Source organism: Panthera onca, chromosome C2, assembly GCF_046562875.1.
Source record: "Panthera onca isolate mPanOnc1 chromosome C2, mPanOnc1 haplotype 2, whole genome shotgun sequence".
NCBI lineage: Eukaryota > Metazoa > Chordata > Mammalia > Carnivora > Felidae > Panthera > Panthera onca.
In genome coordinates this window covers 29082323-29099083 of record NC_138347.1, presented here as the reverse complement: position 1 = coordinate 29099083, position 16761 = coordinate 29082323, and the positions used below count along the sequence as shown (strand labels likewise).

Sequence of the window (16761 nt, the reverse complement as noted above, 5' to 3'; positions counted from 1 at the left end):
TGCATGTTTGCTATAGAGAATTTTGAAAATATATAAATATGGACAATAAAAATCTTTCATAATCTCACTATCCCATGGGGACCACTATTAACACTGCTTATTTGCAAACAGCAAATAGTTTAACATTTTTAAATGACAATAATTTAACTAATTACGTATACTTTATAGTTGCTGTCATAGATAGAGGCTATATCCTTTAAAAGTTGTATAATTATATAATTATATTGTTAGCATGTTCAGATGTTAACTTTTATCATAAATATCATGACATAATATTGCATCATGTGGATGTATATATATTAACTCAAAGGTTGTCCTATTGCTATACTTTAATTTTTCCTTGCTCGAAATATATAAATAATGACCCAGTGAAAATATTTATCAATAAATCATTCGATTTCATTGCTGTTTATTCCCTTGGGGTGGAATGTGAATCATTAGGAAATTCTGTTATTTAAAATTAAATTTTAAATATAATGTAAATTCTCTTCAGACCTTTCCTGAATGATAGTCTTGCTATGCACCACAGATGAATAATTAGTCTTAGGACCTTGTCTTTTTTCACTTGCCTTCCTCACTTTGTAAATATTTGGACCCATAAGGCAAAAGTAATCCTGGGTAAAACTGCTGGCTCCCCAGGACAAAAGAATGTAGGAAAGCCAAGCCAGGTCCAAGTAGTCACTGCTTACTTTACCATTGTGTGTCCCAGTAAATTAAAGTGTGTGTGTGTACAAATATTAAATCTTGACCCTTGAGTATGTATTTCTAGTATTTTGTGTGATGAAATTCTAAGTCACACAAAGAACTTCAGGTACATGACAAAGTATGATAGTAGCTTTGAGGAAAAACACTTATACAACGGTCTAAACTGAAGCTGAATTGACACTATATCACAGAACACCATTTTTACATGAAAGAATGATTGAAGACAAACTATGGTTATTCAGACTTGGTTACCTGGCAGAATTTGCTCAACAGTAAACAGAGCGAATCTATCATTGCAAGGAATATAACTGACGGTGTTTGTTGCCAATGAAAAATTCAAGGTTTTTAGAGAAAGTTGTATTTTTCCACTACCAGTATTCACCATTATGAGCTTGACAGCTTTCCAATACTTAAAAAATTTTTTGCTGAAGTTGATGGTGATATCAATACGCTTTTTTGGATATTGCATTATGATATGTGTCAACATTTGGAATGTATTCATAACTCAGTTATTCATACGGAGTTATTCATAACTCATCATACAGTTATAAAATCATACAGTTATAAAAGATTCATTCAAAATGCAAGATAGACCAATGAATTTTAATGTAGCACAAAAGGTTTGCTGATAGGGTTTCAGGTTCTACATTGCAACTAACTTTTAAGAAACTAGCAGAGGTTTGCAGTTATTATCAGACAAATATCCGGGACTACCTGAAGAGCAACTAAATTAGTCCACCTCTTCCAACTATAATGTGTGTGAAGTGAGATTGTCTTCATCTACTTCGATCAAAAGCACACATCGTAATAGACTGAATACAGAAGCAGGCATGGGAGTCCCACCATCGTTTACTAAACCAGACATTAAAATGTAAAACAATGCCAGTATTCTTAGGGAAAAAAAAAAAAAAAAAAAAACAACAAAATACAAAAAAAAACCCTTTTTTCTTTAAATATAGCTATTTTTCATAAATAATATATCATGAATGAAAACAGGTAATGGGTTATTGTTAGCTTTAAATAAATTAATACATCAAAAATTTTAAAGTCTCATTTTAATTTCTAATGTAGTGAATATCCGTAGAGATCCTCCATATACACAAAAGTTATTTAAGTACTCAGTAATTTTACAGTATGTAAAGGGTTTCTGAATACAAAAAGTTAGAGCTCTCTTGATCTAAGAGAAATTCATACACCAGTCCTCCGAGAGAGAGATTCTTCGCAGCACTGACCATGGGAGCAAGGAATTGGAGTGAGCCTATAGCTTGTTCACTAGGCAATTATTTAAGTAATAATCATCACAATAATTTATGTAATATATACCATGTGTTCTTGATGTTCTAAGTGCTTTACTTATTACACGATTGAATTGTGTAATGCTTACCACGAATCTACGAAGAAGGCATTGCTATTACTTCCATTTTATAGATGGGAAAGTGAGCTCTGAGATGTTAAATGACTTGCTGTTAAATAGTGGCGCTGGACTTTAACCTGAAGTCTTACCTCACAGTCTACACGCTTAATGACATTCAAGTTCCTGTAAATTGTAGTGTTTACAGAGAACAAAGCACCATGGAGAAGTCAGGAACAGCAGGTGATTATTGCACAGCCTCACGTGGGTAGATCCTCTACAAAGAAGAAGTTAAAAAATATGGGGGGAGGGAAGGAATTGTATTGCAATTGTGATGACTTGTAGGAAAATGCCATTTGTATACTTCCATGTTATTCCAGATAAATGACTTATGGTGGCTAATAAATGTACCGGAAAAAGAATCAGTGGGGAAATATCAATGAAACAAAATAAAATAAAAATGGCCCTTCACAAAATGGCGGTAGTATGCCATGAACTGAATAGTATTGTTTATTCAATTTTTAATGGCAAGGTTAAAAAAAGCAATGAAAATAACATCTACTCCATACCAACCCCCCCCCCATTAAAACATAAACTATGATTGTCTTGAGGAGAAGAATTCTCCCCTGTTGGCCACAGTGCCAAACACTTGCCCAGATAACTATGGGAAACAGGCAGCTCTTTCTTTCAGCCTTATTTCTAATCAGCCTCATTTCTAATCAGCCCCAGAGATTCTGGTCCTAATCTATGAAGCTCTCAACAAGAAAGGATAAGGTGTGTGCCTAGAGCACTTCTAAAGTAGAACAGAATCCCTGGAAGGAAAAGAACCCGAAAATGAGTCTTTCCAGCAAGCTAAAAAAATTGAATACTATGACATAAAACGTGTCCCACCCATTACTAAATCCATATGCCCTTTTATTCCCTCTCTCCATGATTTTCTTTTTGTTGAGAAGGCAATATTTATTTTATAATTCAGTTAGTGTGAGAGTTGAGTGATAGAATGCTAACTTTGTGGCAATGTTTAGTTTATGTCAAGGTCATTTTTTTCATACTTTCTGTTGCCTAGGTAAATCTAAATATTTTACTGTTTTTTTTTAAGTATTGAAGCAATGAAAATTGTCATTCCTTTCTTAAAAACCTCTCATGCCTTCCATCTCATTAGCGCAGTCTTACTGTACATACCTCCTTCAAAATAGAGAATCTTGGCATTAAAATACGATTCTGGGGGCTCCCAGGGATTTTCCCCCAATTCCTTTGAGTGGAGACAGTATTACTCCAGTTTCCCAACACACCTATAGCCCTGATGTTTACTAAATTACCTTGGGGACCTCTCTCCTCCCACTGATCGGTAAACTGTGTGTCTCTATAGAGCTGAGTATGTGTAGAAATCTGTCTGCTTTCAGTTGCTAGAACCAGCTTTTTCTGAGGGGACTGATTCCAAGAAGAGGAAGGAAAACAAACGTTGAATTTAAAGCCTGAGCTATTTTTAGGCCTCTTCTTCCTGGCTTACCTCCTTCATGGCACAGGTCCAAACTTCCTTCTTTCCTTGTATCTGAAAAGCAAGGACTAGCTCTACAGAAGATCTTGCACATGGAATCCACACAGTGAGCAGTTTCGAAGTACAGATGGAGAAAGGGCCCCTCAGGCTGAGGCTGCTCAATATGAGATATCCCCAGATTGGCACATGAGTTTGTGTAAAGTTCTGGAAGAAGTGAGACAAAGTTTCTAAGTCCTGAGCTGCGATCTCATTTCTTCATAGACACATTTGTTTTAAAGTAAAATCTGTCACTTCCTCTTTGCATAGGGCCAGACAAACGTGGTCCAAAGAGAGGAAGAAAGCCAAATAAATCTTTTCTAGACATCTATGACAAATCATTTAGTCTAACCCTTATGTAGAAATTATCTGGTTCCTCACAGTTTGATTCATTCTATGAGCAGACTAAAACTTCCCCCAGGTATCATCTTTGGGCCTTTTTCTCTTGGAAGCTGGCTCTCTCCAATGCTAAATCTCATTCTTTCTATTTACCTCTAACATTAATTTCAAGAAGCAGACAGAATTTTCCTTTGTCCTGAAATATAATTACCCATCCTTGTAAAATCATCACACTGCCTTATCTTTACCCCATTATTCAGAATGTCTAAAATTTCTTCCTCTTGTGGTGCTTGGCTGGCTTAGCCAGTGAAGCAAGACTCTCTATCGCAAGGTGGTGAGATCAAGCCCTACATGGGGATGGAGCCTACTTTAAAAAATAAAATAAATAAATAAAATTGCTCATTCTTCTGTCGCTTCAGGGTCTAAGTTAATTGAAACGAAATATTTCCTCAGACCAATGACACATCTCAGGGATCAGCAAATCTTCCTCAAAGTATTGCATACACCAGACTTCTTCTTTTTTAAAAATGTTTTATTTTTTTATTTTGAGAGAGCAAGCACAAGTCGAGGAGGGGCAAAGGGAGAGAGGGAGAGAGAGAGAGAGAGAGAGAGAGAGAGAATTCCAAGCAGGATCCTCCCTGTCAGCGCAGAGCTGACCCTAGGCTCAATGTCACCAACCAGGAGATCATGGCCTGAGACCAGCAAGAGAGTGATGCTTAACTGACTGAGCCACCCAGGTGCCCCTATAGCAGTATGTCTTTATACAAGGCTCCCTGTTCCTTAATAGTTATTGAAACTCAAAATGCCATCCTTAACATTATATTCCCTTTTATATGTCTTGTATCTCGTTTAGCTCTTTGCTAGTTCTAGTTACTGGGGAGTTTTTCATTTATTATGTTGCTTTATACTTAATTTGAAGAATAAAATTTAGATTCCATATACTCTTATGGTTTTCTAATAGTAAGGGAAGCATTTCATGTGTTTCTAATTTTAAAACCAGTCCAATAAAATTCACTTCATACAATTCTACTGACACCTGTTGTCCTTAACAGTTTCCTGTAGGGGACAACTGCAATATTCTGTTTACAAACAAAATTTCTTCCCTCGTCCCAGGGAGAAATGAGCTTTGTGCTTTATCATGAAGAAACACTGATTTTCTAACAGAGCAATCCTGCAGCTTCAAGAGTGGAGACCTACAAAGTGCAAACTCCCCCGGAGGCAGATCTTAGTACCCTACAGAAGGTCCCGCCTCTCCTTCCGCCCCTACCCCCCACTCCGAACCCCCTGCCTGCTCCACCCCGCGCCCGCCTCCCGCCCCCTGCCGGTCGCCCGGGGCGCGCTCGCGGGAAGGGTCGGGTCCGGGCACGGCGACTGCCAACTAGGTCTGGGCTGAGTGCGCGCGTCCTTCCACCTTGTAGGCGCCGGACTGATCGACCCCAGCGGAGAGAGGTGACAGCCTCGGTGCCTCTCTCCGCCTCCCGTCGTCGCCAGGCGCCCGGGGACCATGTTCTCCGGCCCGCGGAAGTGGGGCGCCCGCGGCGACTACGAGCGGGTCCCCGAGGGGCCTGAGGCGCAGGTAATGCTTATTGGTCCTGCGGGGAGAGGCGGGCGGTCTCCCGGCCACTCTCGATGGGGAAAGGGAGTTGGGGAGGGGAGAGCCTCCTGTTAAGACGCTGAAACGCGAAGTGATGGTTTAGAGCCTTGTTTCAGCCGTAATCACACATGACACACACACACACACACACACACACACACACACACACACACACACACGCGCGCGAGGGCAGTCTTGAGAGCGGCAGTCGAGGAGGCTGCTGGAGGAGAGAAAGAGGCATCTTTGTTTGAAGGGATGAATAACTCCCCCGTAGTAAACAGAAACAAGCATTTGAGAAAAGAACGAGTGGACCTGGCATCGCTGAAGGAGTAGAGGTTGGAATTAGAATTCTGCAAGCGGTGGCAGACCCCAGGAGAGACTCGGGATAAATAATGCTGTGTTAACCGACAGTTTTGGGAGACTGAGGTTGGAGCAACCCAGAAACTGCGGACACTGAACTGTGCCTTACTCTGCCCCCATGATAACACGTGCTTCTTCCACAATAGGAGTCACGTGCTAGGGCAGAAGTACAGGGAAATGAACCCCGCACTTGTGTGTTAGGAGGAATTTCCTTAACAAAAAATTCCACTTGTTTTACTTTTCACCACTATAGGAGACAAGTCTTAGAAATAGCCCCTAACGTTAAGTAGTTCTGTAATTCTAAAGAGGAGGAGGAGGAGGAGGAGGAGGAGGAGGAGGAGGAGGAGGAGGAGGGAGATTTCAGATCCAGGTGATCTTGTTCTACTCCTGGTTTTTGTTAGTGACTCCAAGTGTCAAATACATATGACGATACTGTTCTGATTACATATGAAATGAAACTATAAACTTTTTTAAAGGTAAAGCAAATTATATGGAAAGTATTCTTTTAAAAGTTTATAAAACATAAATGTTGAATAAATCGCTTAAAAATATGAAAGAGCTCCACCAGGACAATACACCTTTTTTATTTGTTAGGCTTAAAGTGGGAAACAGGTTTAACATCACTAATACAACTACAGAGGTGGCAGTAAATTACACACTTGTAGGGAGGGAATTTATAAAACAAATAATTCTCTTGCCCCAAATTCCAGTCAGTTCTTCCCATAGGATTCCATCAGTGTTTATATCTTTGACTGTTATTCAATCTGGATAGCTTTGTGGACCAGGAATCCATTTAGGTAAGATTGAAAATACTAGTTTTAATTGCATTTTCTTTTTGTTATTTCTGTGATGTCAAATTGAAAAAAAAAAGTTAAAGGTTTCAAAGCATATTGAAAACCTTTTATGATTAATTACCTTCCATTAAAACGACTTGATATTTTTGACATAATAGATCTCAGATAAGAATACTACCTACTTATAAACTAAGAACATGGCTTTGTTTTAATATTTATGTATTTATTTTGAGAGAGAGAGAGAGGAGAGGAGAGGGAGAATCCCAAGCAGGGTCCCTGCTGACAGTGCCAGTGAACAATGAAATCATGACCTGAGCCAAAAATCGACAGTTGGATGCTTAATTGACTGAGCCACGCAGGCACCCCAAGAATATGACTACCTGATAGTCTACGGTCGGCATGGTGACCTACGAATAAAATGCTTCTAAATATTTTTCTTGCAGTGATTAGTGGCCATTCATTCATTCCTCCAAAACATGTTTGTTATGAGGTAGTCTTTGGGCTGAAACTGAAAATATAAAGATAAATCAAATATGGTTTTCTTCTTTCAGAGCAATTAAGTCTAGCAGGAGAGAAGAAACTGTGAGCAAATGATTAGTCAGGAAACAGTGAGGGTAAATCCAGTGAAGACTGAAGCCCTTTAAATCCTTCGTGAAGAATATGTTGAGATTGCTATGGTAACCCAGAACAACAATATAAGCCTTGAAGGCTGGGATGGGAGAAAGTAATTATCAAAGTAAATCTTTTTTCTTTCTTTCTTTCTTTCTTTCTTTCTTTCTTTCTTTCTTTCTTTCCGAAGGCAATAAATCTTAAATAGGATTGAAGTACAAGTGAGAATTAGCCAGAAGTGAAGTAGAAGGATGTGGGCAGGAGGAAGGGTATCTCTAAGCATCAGCAAAAGCCTGTAACAGGTAGAGTTGAGAGTGTGGAATTATGGCTGGGAGATAGAGTGAACTAAGTAGATTAGATCCAATTGCTTAAACTTCTTAGTTGGAGGATCTTCAGGTAAGTTTCTTAAACTCTAGGTCTTCGTTTTGTCTTCTGTAAAATGGGGATGACAGAAATGGTTTCACCACAAAGACATGTTATAGTTAATGAGATAATATACTTTGTACAGAATCTGGCACATAATAATTGATTAAGAAACCAATTCTTTTTGATTTCTGGATGTTTTCCCTTCTCCACGAAGCTGTACTTCCACCTCCACTTAATTTCCTCCACCAATTCCAGAACTCTCCTCCAGTATCTAAAAGAGAGCTCCTGAAGCTAGGGGTTATGAGATACCGTTAAATGTAGCAGTCACACAAACCATATCCTCATAGGCCACATCTGAAGATTGAACCCAAGGAGACTGAAAGCAACACGCTGCATTAATCCTGGACCCTGACTATGCTGTGGTCTCATGGTCTGAATACTTCCTGTTCTTCCATCATAATCCAGAAATAACAGGCCCTCTATTTAGTTGAAAATTGCCCTTAAGTCAGAAATGTTAAGGTATGTTTATGGAATTCCTGCTATATGCCCAATGGTAGATAAGTACAGTAGATAAGAAAATGGCTTAGAAAACAAAGGCCTGTACTAGGCTTGGGTAGATGAGGAAAATGGGAAAGATTTGGGGTAAATAGATCTGCAGACCAAAAATACTGTCAGAGTGAGGGTAAGTGAGTTAGAAGGACTGAGAAATGCTTAGGAGAGGATAGGAGGAAATCAGAACACTGAAAGATACTTTTAGAATTGTTCTTAGTTTTCTATATAGATGTTGCTTTGTGGCAATATATCAATAATGAACTCAGTGAGACCCGTGCTATGAATTCAGTAAGTATTTATTAAAAAGTCATTCATACATTCTTGGTGCTTGGTAAGGCTTATTACCTTCACCAGATATTTTACCTGTTTACTGTTTATTTTCTGGGAGGTAAATATGCTTGGAATTCACTGTGACAAGTTCAGTGTAAGATGCCTGGCCCACATCTAAGGAGTCTGTTTAACAGAGGACTCAAAGGACCTCATAGGAGATGCTTTCCCATGGACAGTGAGCCTAGACAGAAAGTTAAATCAAATACTGAGTTCTTGGTCTGCTAAAATAACCCTCTCTAGAAGCTTTGTAAGACATGGGTGCTGAAACCAACCACTTTTTTTCTTTTTTTTTTTTAATTAGCTCATGATTCTCTGATCAGTTGGATCATGACCTAGTTTGGGTCAGCTTGACTGATCTCTGCTGAACTGTTTTAAGCACTACTGCCAGCTGGAGGGTTGAATGGTGACTGGGTAGTCTACTCATATGTCTGGCAGTTTCCAAGCCAGGATGACAGACAGATGAGCACCTCAGCTCTCTTCTCCGGGGTCTCTCATCCATTAGCAGGCCAGCTTAGGATCAGACACGTGGTGCACTCAGGGTTCTGAGCACACCAAGCCTCTTGGGGCTTAGAATTGGAGCTCTCTTTGTGTCACTCCTGATCAAAATAAGAAGCAACGCCAGCTCAGATTCAAGGGGTGGAAAATGGAGTCTACCTCTTGATGGGAAAAGCTGCTAAGAATTTGTAGCCATTTTCAATCTGCCACAGACATACATGTGTCTTGGATGTGAATAAAATCTTTTCATTGGTGGTAAATGATCAAATTGGCAACTCCCTGTGAAAGAAAATGTGACTTCCAGGTTAATTGAAGAATTTTCGGAACGTTTTCCACAATAATACGTGCACTTATTTTCCAAATGATATGTTTGGTAATAGTAGTGATGATGATATCATAGGTCACAGGAGTGAGTGAGTGGTTGTTTTGGGCCACAGTGTGATGATGACTGTTTTATGTTTGTCATTGCATTTACTTTTGCAACAGTAATATCAAGGTAGATAGCAGTTGAGTAAATTATATGTATCTTCAGTGATTTATAGTATGTCATTTGCTACAACTCAGAGAGCAGATTTGGAATAAATAATGTTCTCACCTCTATACTGAGGACATTTTGCTGTACAGGATAGAATTTTGGCACTCACTCCTTCTAGGATAAGAATTTTTTAAAAACATGGTAAACACTTTATGTATGAAATCAGAACCGGATTAGAGAGGATATATGATAAAATTGTTAAATATGGGACAGTTTCTAATAATGAGCTTGATTGTGGTGATCAGTTTTACTTTTTAAAATATAGACATTGATGCTAACTCTAAAAATATAAAATGATTACTTTTGAGGCCTTCTTTGTTAAAACTTTCTTTTGGTTGAACTCACCAGATCAACAGGAAGGAATTTATGGAAATGTTATAACTTCCCAAAATAATATGTAATGGTGATAAATAGATAATTGTTTATGTATTTATACATTTATACAAAAATATGTAATTAAACACACAGAAGTAAACCAAATGACTATTAGTCTCTTATTTTTCTATTTTCCAGAAAAAGACAAAGCTATCTTTAATTTAGTGAATAAAATATTTTAAATTTAGCTTATATATATATATCTTCACATATATACACAGTCATAGAAATTTGAGGGTATATACATACACACACAGAGAGAGAATGAGAAGTAGAAATATCAGAAATGATTTCCTTTCCTACATGGTTTTTTGCTGTGAAAACGAGTCATAATGATAATTTTGGGAGAAATCTTAAAATGCTTGTAGTCTATCCACCATTCTAATATCTTAATTTTATTCCTTAAGGATTACGATATGAACATAGCTGCGACTGTTAGTAAATGAAATTATTTCATGTGTACTTTTCCACCTGCTGACAAAGATATTTCAAATATAAAGGCATATTCTTCACAGACTACTTGTTGTATTTTTCTTTCTAGAAATGCAATCCAGAGAAAAGTGCTTCATTCTTCAGTAGGATGACATATTCCTGGTTTAGCAGGTAGGAATTTTACTAATTTGTATGTAACATACTACCCTAAGGAAGATTCCAAGGGAAACGACACCTAAATGTTATTCCTCTAATCTAAGCATGAATATATATTTTTTAATGTTTATTTATTTCTGAGAGAGAGAGAGAGAGAGAGAGCAGGGGAGGAGCAGAGAAAGAGGGAGAACAGAATCTGAAGCAGGCTCCAGGCTCTGAGCTGTCAGCACAGAGCCCGACGCGGGGCTCGAACTCAAAAACTGCAAGATCATGACCTGAGCTGAAGTCGGACCCTCAACTAATTGAGCCACCTAGATGTTCCAGCATGAATATTTTTATAGAATGACTTTGTGAAGATTTTTTCTCATAGAAAAAATTTTATTATAGGGGCGCCTGGGTGGCTCAGTCGGTTGAGCGTCCGACTTGGGTTCAGGTCAGGATCTCGCAGTTTGTGAGTTTGAACCCCGCGTTGGGCTCTGTCCTGACAGCTCAGAGCCTGGAGCCTGCTTCCTATTCTGTGTCTCCCTCTGTCTCTGCCCCTCCCCTGTTCATGCTCTGTCTCTCTCTGTCTCAAAAATAAATAAACGTTAAAAAAATTAAAAAAAAAAAGAAAAAAATTTATTATAGAGAAACCACAGATAGTAACATAGAAAGTGGTTCACAGATAAGATTGCTAATAGTCCTGCAATATGGCTGTCCCTTTATAGGATTTGTATCATATTAGCACTATGGAGAGGCAGAAATTGGGATTTTTTTTATTATCCAGTATATATGTGTATATAATTTCACTTAATTCTCCCCCCAAGTCTTATGAGATAGGCATTTACAGATGAGAAAATTGAAAATTGAAACTTAAGGAGGGGAAGTAACTTGTCCATTGATACCCAGGAAGAAGCACACCAATTTGGTGTTAGAAGTCAGATTCTTTGAGTCCATGTTTCATGCTTTTTTTTTTTTTCATTTTGTTATTCTACTCTTTACTAGGAATACTCCCACAAATATTTGAGGTCTATCTATCTGTATCACAAGCTCAATTTGAGCTTTTATATATGTATATATATTATATATATCATAAAATATTATATATATTGTATATTATAGACATATATATACATTATATATTATAAAATATAACTATTATATAGTTATATATAACTATTATATATATTACTAATTACTTAATTACTATTACTAATTACTAAAACACATACACAGTCATTTTTATAAGACATATAATGTGATTTATCTCACAGAGTAATTCATCTAGAATTCAAACAAGAGCAGAGCTGACTTTTTCTAATTTTATAAATTCAGAAGTTTCTTTAGAAATGTATTTTTCCCCCATAACAGAAAATTCATGATCATAGGAAACTAAATTTATTATCTTAACTTTATGCCCCTTGTTCTATAGTTAATAGAAACAAAATTTCCCAATTTGATGTACAAATATGCTCTCATGATTCTCATAGATGAATCCTTAAAGAAACAGAAAAGGTTGATTGTGTGCCAGATACCCTGCATTATGCTAACCTTTAAAAATGCAGAGAAAAGTGACCTAGTTCCTATCATCTAGGAATTTGTAGTAGATTTAGAAAGATTAAAAGGTGCTCTTTCAATTACCCAAAAGGCAAAAGGCAATATAAGCATTATAAAGAAACAAATTTCAGGAGCGCCATGTAAGCGCATTTGCATAGTTAGGGAATGTTTTGCAAGTAATTCATGCTTTTAACTCAACATTTGACAATGTGTAAGATGAAGCCAAGTGGCATTCCAAATTGAGCAAATACTGTATGCAAACCAGAGGCGAGAGTGAACTGACCCCTCCCCCATTGCAGCCAGTTGAGGTGGCAAGAGATCAAACTGAAAGAACAGATCATAAAGAGTTTTCTAGGTCACTCCAAAGATAATGAGAAGCCACTGAAGAATTTTAAATAGAGAGTAATGTATTCGTGTTTGCGCTTCAGAAAATCACCTTTGCAGTTGTGTGGATATGGTATGTACCAGATGAAAATGGAGATAGAGGGAATGGTTAGAAGGTTCTTCAATTATCCTGGTAGATTTATGGCTAAAGTTTGAACTATCGTAATGATAAGGAGGATGAAGAGGAAGGAACAGATTCAAAAGCTAATTAATAATGTTGATTAGATAAGGAAATTGAAGAACTGGGAAGAATGTTAATCATTTTTTGGCTCAGTTAACTGTCAGATTCAGGTGTGACAAAAAACTTTATGTTCAGTTTAGAGAAGCATCAATTTAAGATGTCTAACTCATTCCCATAAAAAGTATTAAATAGGTGTTTGGATATATAGGCTTTTGATCTATGAATACGGATTTGGGAGTCATTGACTATATGTCAGTAGTGGAAGCCATGAGCATGAATAAGATCATCCAGAAAGAGAGCTAATTGAACGGGATGAACAAATGGAACATTGAGATTCCTCAGTATTTAAATGGTAAAAGGAGTGGTAATCTAACAAGAAAGCTAAGGAAAGACATTCAGAGTGTAAGAGACAAACAAAAGAAAGAGTGTGTTTGAAAGCTAAGGAAACTGTCAAAAAAGGAAGACAATAAGGTGGTCAGTAGTGCCTAATGCTGAAGAGGGGTAAATTAAAAAAAAAAAGAATTGAGTATTCTTTATTGAATTTATCATTGTAAAGTTCATTGGTGATTTTTATGAAAGCAGTGTAAGTAGAGAACCGATATACTTGGTGAGCAAATAATTGAGCAGAAGCATATAATTGGGTTGGGTTATAAGAATTCCAAGTTAACACAAATCTATGAATCACTTAAGGAGGATGGCAAAAATTTTACACCAACATACTACGTTAAATTATATATATATATATATATATATATATATATATATACTATAAAAAAAGAAAGGTTAAATAAGAATTATGTAAATGTGGGCTATTTATACTTAATGATTTTTTGTTCATGTTTATTTTCCAAACCCGAGTTATATTTCATTCATGTCTTGAGAGAAAGAGTGAGGTCTATTCTGGTTTTAAAAGTTTCAGACTGTCAGTTTTAAGTCACAGAAAATATGACAGAATTTAAATAATGCAAATAAAATTAATTTTAAGTAACTGTACTTTTAAAACTTAATTATCAAACTATAAAAACTATATGTATTTGTTTTAAATATTATGAATACCATTTTATGAAGCCTAAAATATGAAGCTGAAATTAAACTTAATACGCAGGATAAGGCACAACAAACTTTAAAATATGGCACCTCAATATCTGTCACTATCTCAGATCAATCAAACCAATAAGATATAATTGTTGAATATAACATTTATTTTCTGTTCAAATTTAACATCTTAGACCTAGATAGGAAATATTTTTATAGCATGCTCCTATCTGGAACTGTCATTGGCATGAATCTAATTTGATTTCTTATCTGGTAATTAAACAGCAGCAGCTGAAACATAGCTATTGTTTAAGAGAATGCCTTTTTGAAGACAGTGGCTAATTGTGTTCTCAGATCTGTTCTTTGAGTTACAGAATAAAATCAGAAATTATTTCCTAGGCCAAATTCAAGCTCCCATAATTATATGAATAATTCAATTAAAATGTGCTCAGATGATACAAATAATTAGGGAATTATATGCTTATGAGCCTTAATTCCTAAGGCAGAATTTGTAGAGTGGTTTTGATGATCAAATAATTATGAAGCCTTTATTAGCAAATATAATCTGTCATCAGTGTATAATAATCATTGTCATAGAATAATCCCCTTGACATACACGGAAAACTCTAGTTAAAGTTTTTACCGGTCACAATTGAATCACTATTTTAAACAGGGATACACTATTCAGTCTGCCCTACCTTTTCCTCACATATTAATAAAACTTGTACACTGCCTGACTTTGTCCTATCCTACAACTGTTGGACAGACTGACTTTTTGCCTTCTCCTGTGACACAATCACCGCTTTCCAGAAATATTTAAAAAGGTGATTAACAGTAGTGAACTTGATAATTCGATTGTATATCTATACTTTCCACGCTTTCTAGTATTACACATCTACAAAATTTACCTTTCATCTCATCTTCCTGGCCTACTGCTACTGGTTTGCTGCTCTTAACATCAGTTGGATGAGATGTGTAACTCACACTTGTTAATGTCAAATATACTCAGAATTCTAAGATAACAATATTGAAAACAGAGTGGAAATATTACACTTAACGGCATTGTCTGCCTTTGGTCACGTTAGCACCGGTTTATGTCACATTTAAAAAACTCTGACCAGGCTCTGGAGTTCCTGGTGTTTAACCGCCTGTAAACACGGGAAATTAATACTGCTCTGCCTGCTTCAGAGAGTTGCGAGCATCAAATTCATTGAACTGAATGACCTTTGAAAAGCACTATCAGTGTAAAACATACAAGATGCATGCAGGAACCTTATTACCACTTAGGAATCAAGTCCTTAAGTTTATGGGACCCAGTCCAGGCCACATTCCACTATCGGGAGGGTCAGCTGTTGGTCCTTGTTGCCTCCCTAAGAGCTGCCTCGTCATTGGATTTAAAGAAGCACTGCTTCCTCTTTTCCTGGATGCTTATGTGTGGTAGAAAGATGAGCCAGGGTGATGAGCATATTTAAATGTACAGAAGAGAGCAAAAGAGAAGGAAGAAGCACACACCTGGGAAAAGGGAAGTCACGGTGGTTAAACAACTGAGCCATGTGCATCACAATCAATTCAGTGGAAGTGTCACTTTTAGATGCTGCATTATTTGGAGACTCAGCATGAAAGCCAGGGGTCACTTATCCCTGTGCACCAAAACCGCTGAGTTTTGCATGGTTCTAACTCAAAATGCTGAGGCAGTAAATGTTATTAAAATGCTTTTGTGAAAATCAATGCAATCTTATTTTGAAAATGAATATTTATTTTGTGGAATGGAAGAGAAAGGCTTAATATGACTTAAAAGTAGTTTATTGCTTAATATGGTTTTGAAACTGCAGTGCAGGAAAATGTCCAGCATATTTGAGCCAACAGAAACGTGATTACAGAAGGTCCTTTCTTATTACATTTAAACCTTTTTGTTAAATATGAACTGTAATATGATATTATATAGTGTAATAAAAGTAAAAATGAATCCTGTGGAGACTCTGGTTACCACAGAGTTTAAATCCATCTCAGGGTCAATCAATAATAGAGATTGTTCAGTAATAATGACAATGAAGCAGTCCCAATTTGGGATAGTGTAACACCATGTTATGGTTTCTTGGACTAATAAGGTACTTTATAATGGAAAGAACAGAAACTATTGAGTCAGAAGGCCTGAGTTTAAATGTGGGTTTAATTTCTTACTGAACGAGTCATGTCACCAAGCTCGTAAACTGAGTATATCTGAACTTAGGAACATGTTTTGCCTCAAGCAACACAATAGCCAGATAATTATAGCTTAAACAAATAGGTATTTATTTTTTTATGTTACTGAGAAGAACGCTGGGAATAAGCTGATGAACTACCTCAGAAATGTTACAAAGGGCCCAGAGTTTTTCTTTCTACTTCCCATCCTTATTATTTGGCTTTTCACCCATGGTGAAGAAGATGGCTTCTTTATATCAGAGCATTATGCCTTCAGTGCAGGCAGGAAGGAGGAAGGGGAAGGAAAAAGGAGGCAAGACATTTTCTCCTCTCGAAGTTTGAGCCTTCTTTTGGAAAAGAAAGTTCTCCTCAGCAGACTGAGTTATATTGTTAATGCCAAGCAAAATGTTGTCAGATTACCAGGACTGCTTTAGACTGATCATAATTATGACTCTGGCTGAGATAAGGACTTATCCTGAGTTCAAGACATTTTCACCTGAATAAGTATCAAGATTCCTGGTAGTAGGAAGATGATGGGGCAGAAGGATGGCTGTGAGGTAAGTATAATTTATTGTCTGCCACAACATCTGTGGTGTAACTAGATCATGCATCCTAGTTTGCCTGGGACAGTTCTAATTTAGACCTGTTGCTCTTGCATAATTTATTCACAGTCTCCCTTGGGGCAAGTTCATTGAATGGGGGAGAGTGGAAGTGCTGAGACTAGCAGTAATTTGTCACACTTCTTAAGGCATGGGCTCAGAAATGGCACTGTCACTTTGGCTCATAGTCTATTGGTCAAAATAGGTCATATGGCCAAGGCTGATGTTTATGGGGCACAAACAGGTACTCCACATCTAGTTGAACAATTTGCAAAGTCAAGTGGCAAAGGGTATATAATGTCCCGGTGGAATAGGAGA

The 16761-nt window shown here is 37.1% G+C and overlaps 1 protein-coding gene across 8 annotated transcripts in view; it reads left to right on the top strand.

The window, feature by feature from the left end:
- Positions 1–5249: 5249 nt before the first annotated feature.
- Positions 5250–16761, top strand: part of LOC132683859 (multidrug resistance-associated protein 1-like) — an 88140-nt gene continuing 76628 nt past the window's right edge. For 6 of the 8 annotated variants that reach the window (XM_078452886.1, XM_078452885.1, XM_078452884.1 and 3 more), the window contains exons 1-2: positions 5250–5505; positions 10481–10542. In XM_078452886.1, the coding sequence (XP_078309012.1) occupies positions 5434–5505; positions 10481–10542 (134 nt within the window). In that variant the 5' untranslated portion in view covers positions 5250–5433. Of the gene's footprint in view, positions 5506–7390; positions 7683–10480; positions 10543–16259; positions 16402–16761 lie in introns of those variants that run through there. The other 2 variants (XM_078452883.1, XM_078452882.2) reach the window with 2 other exon arrangements.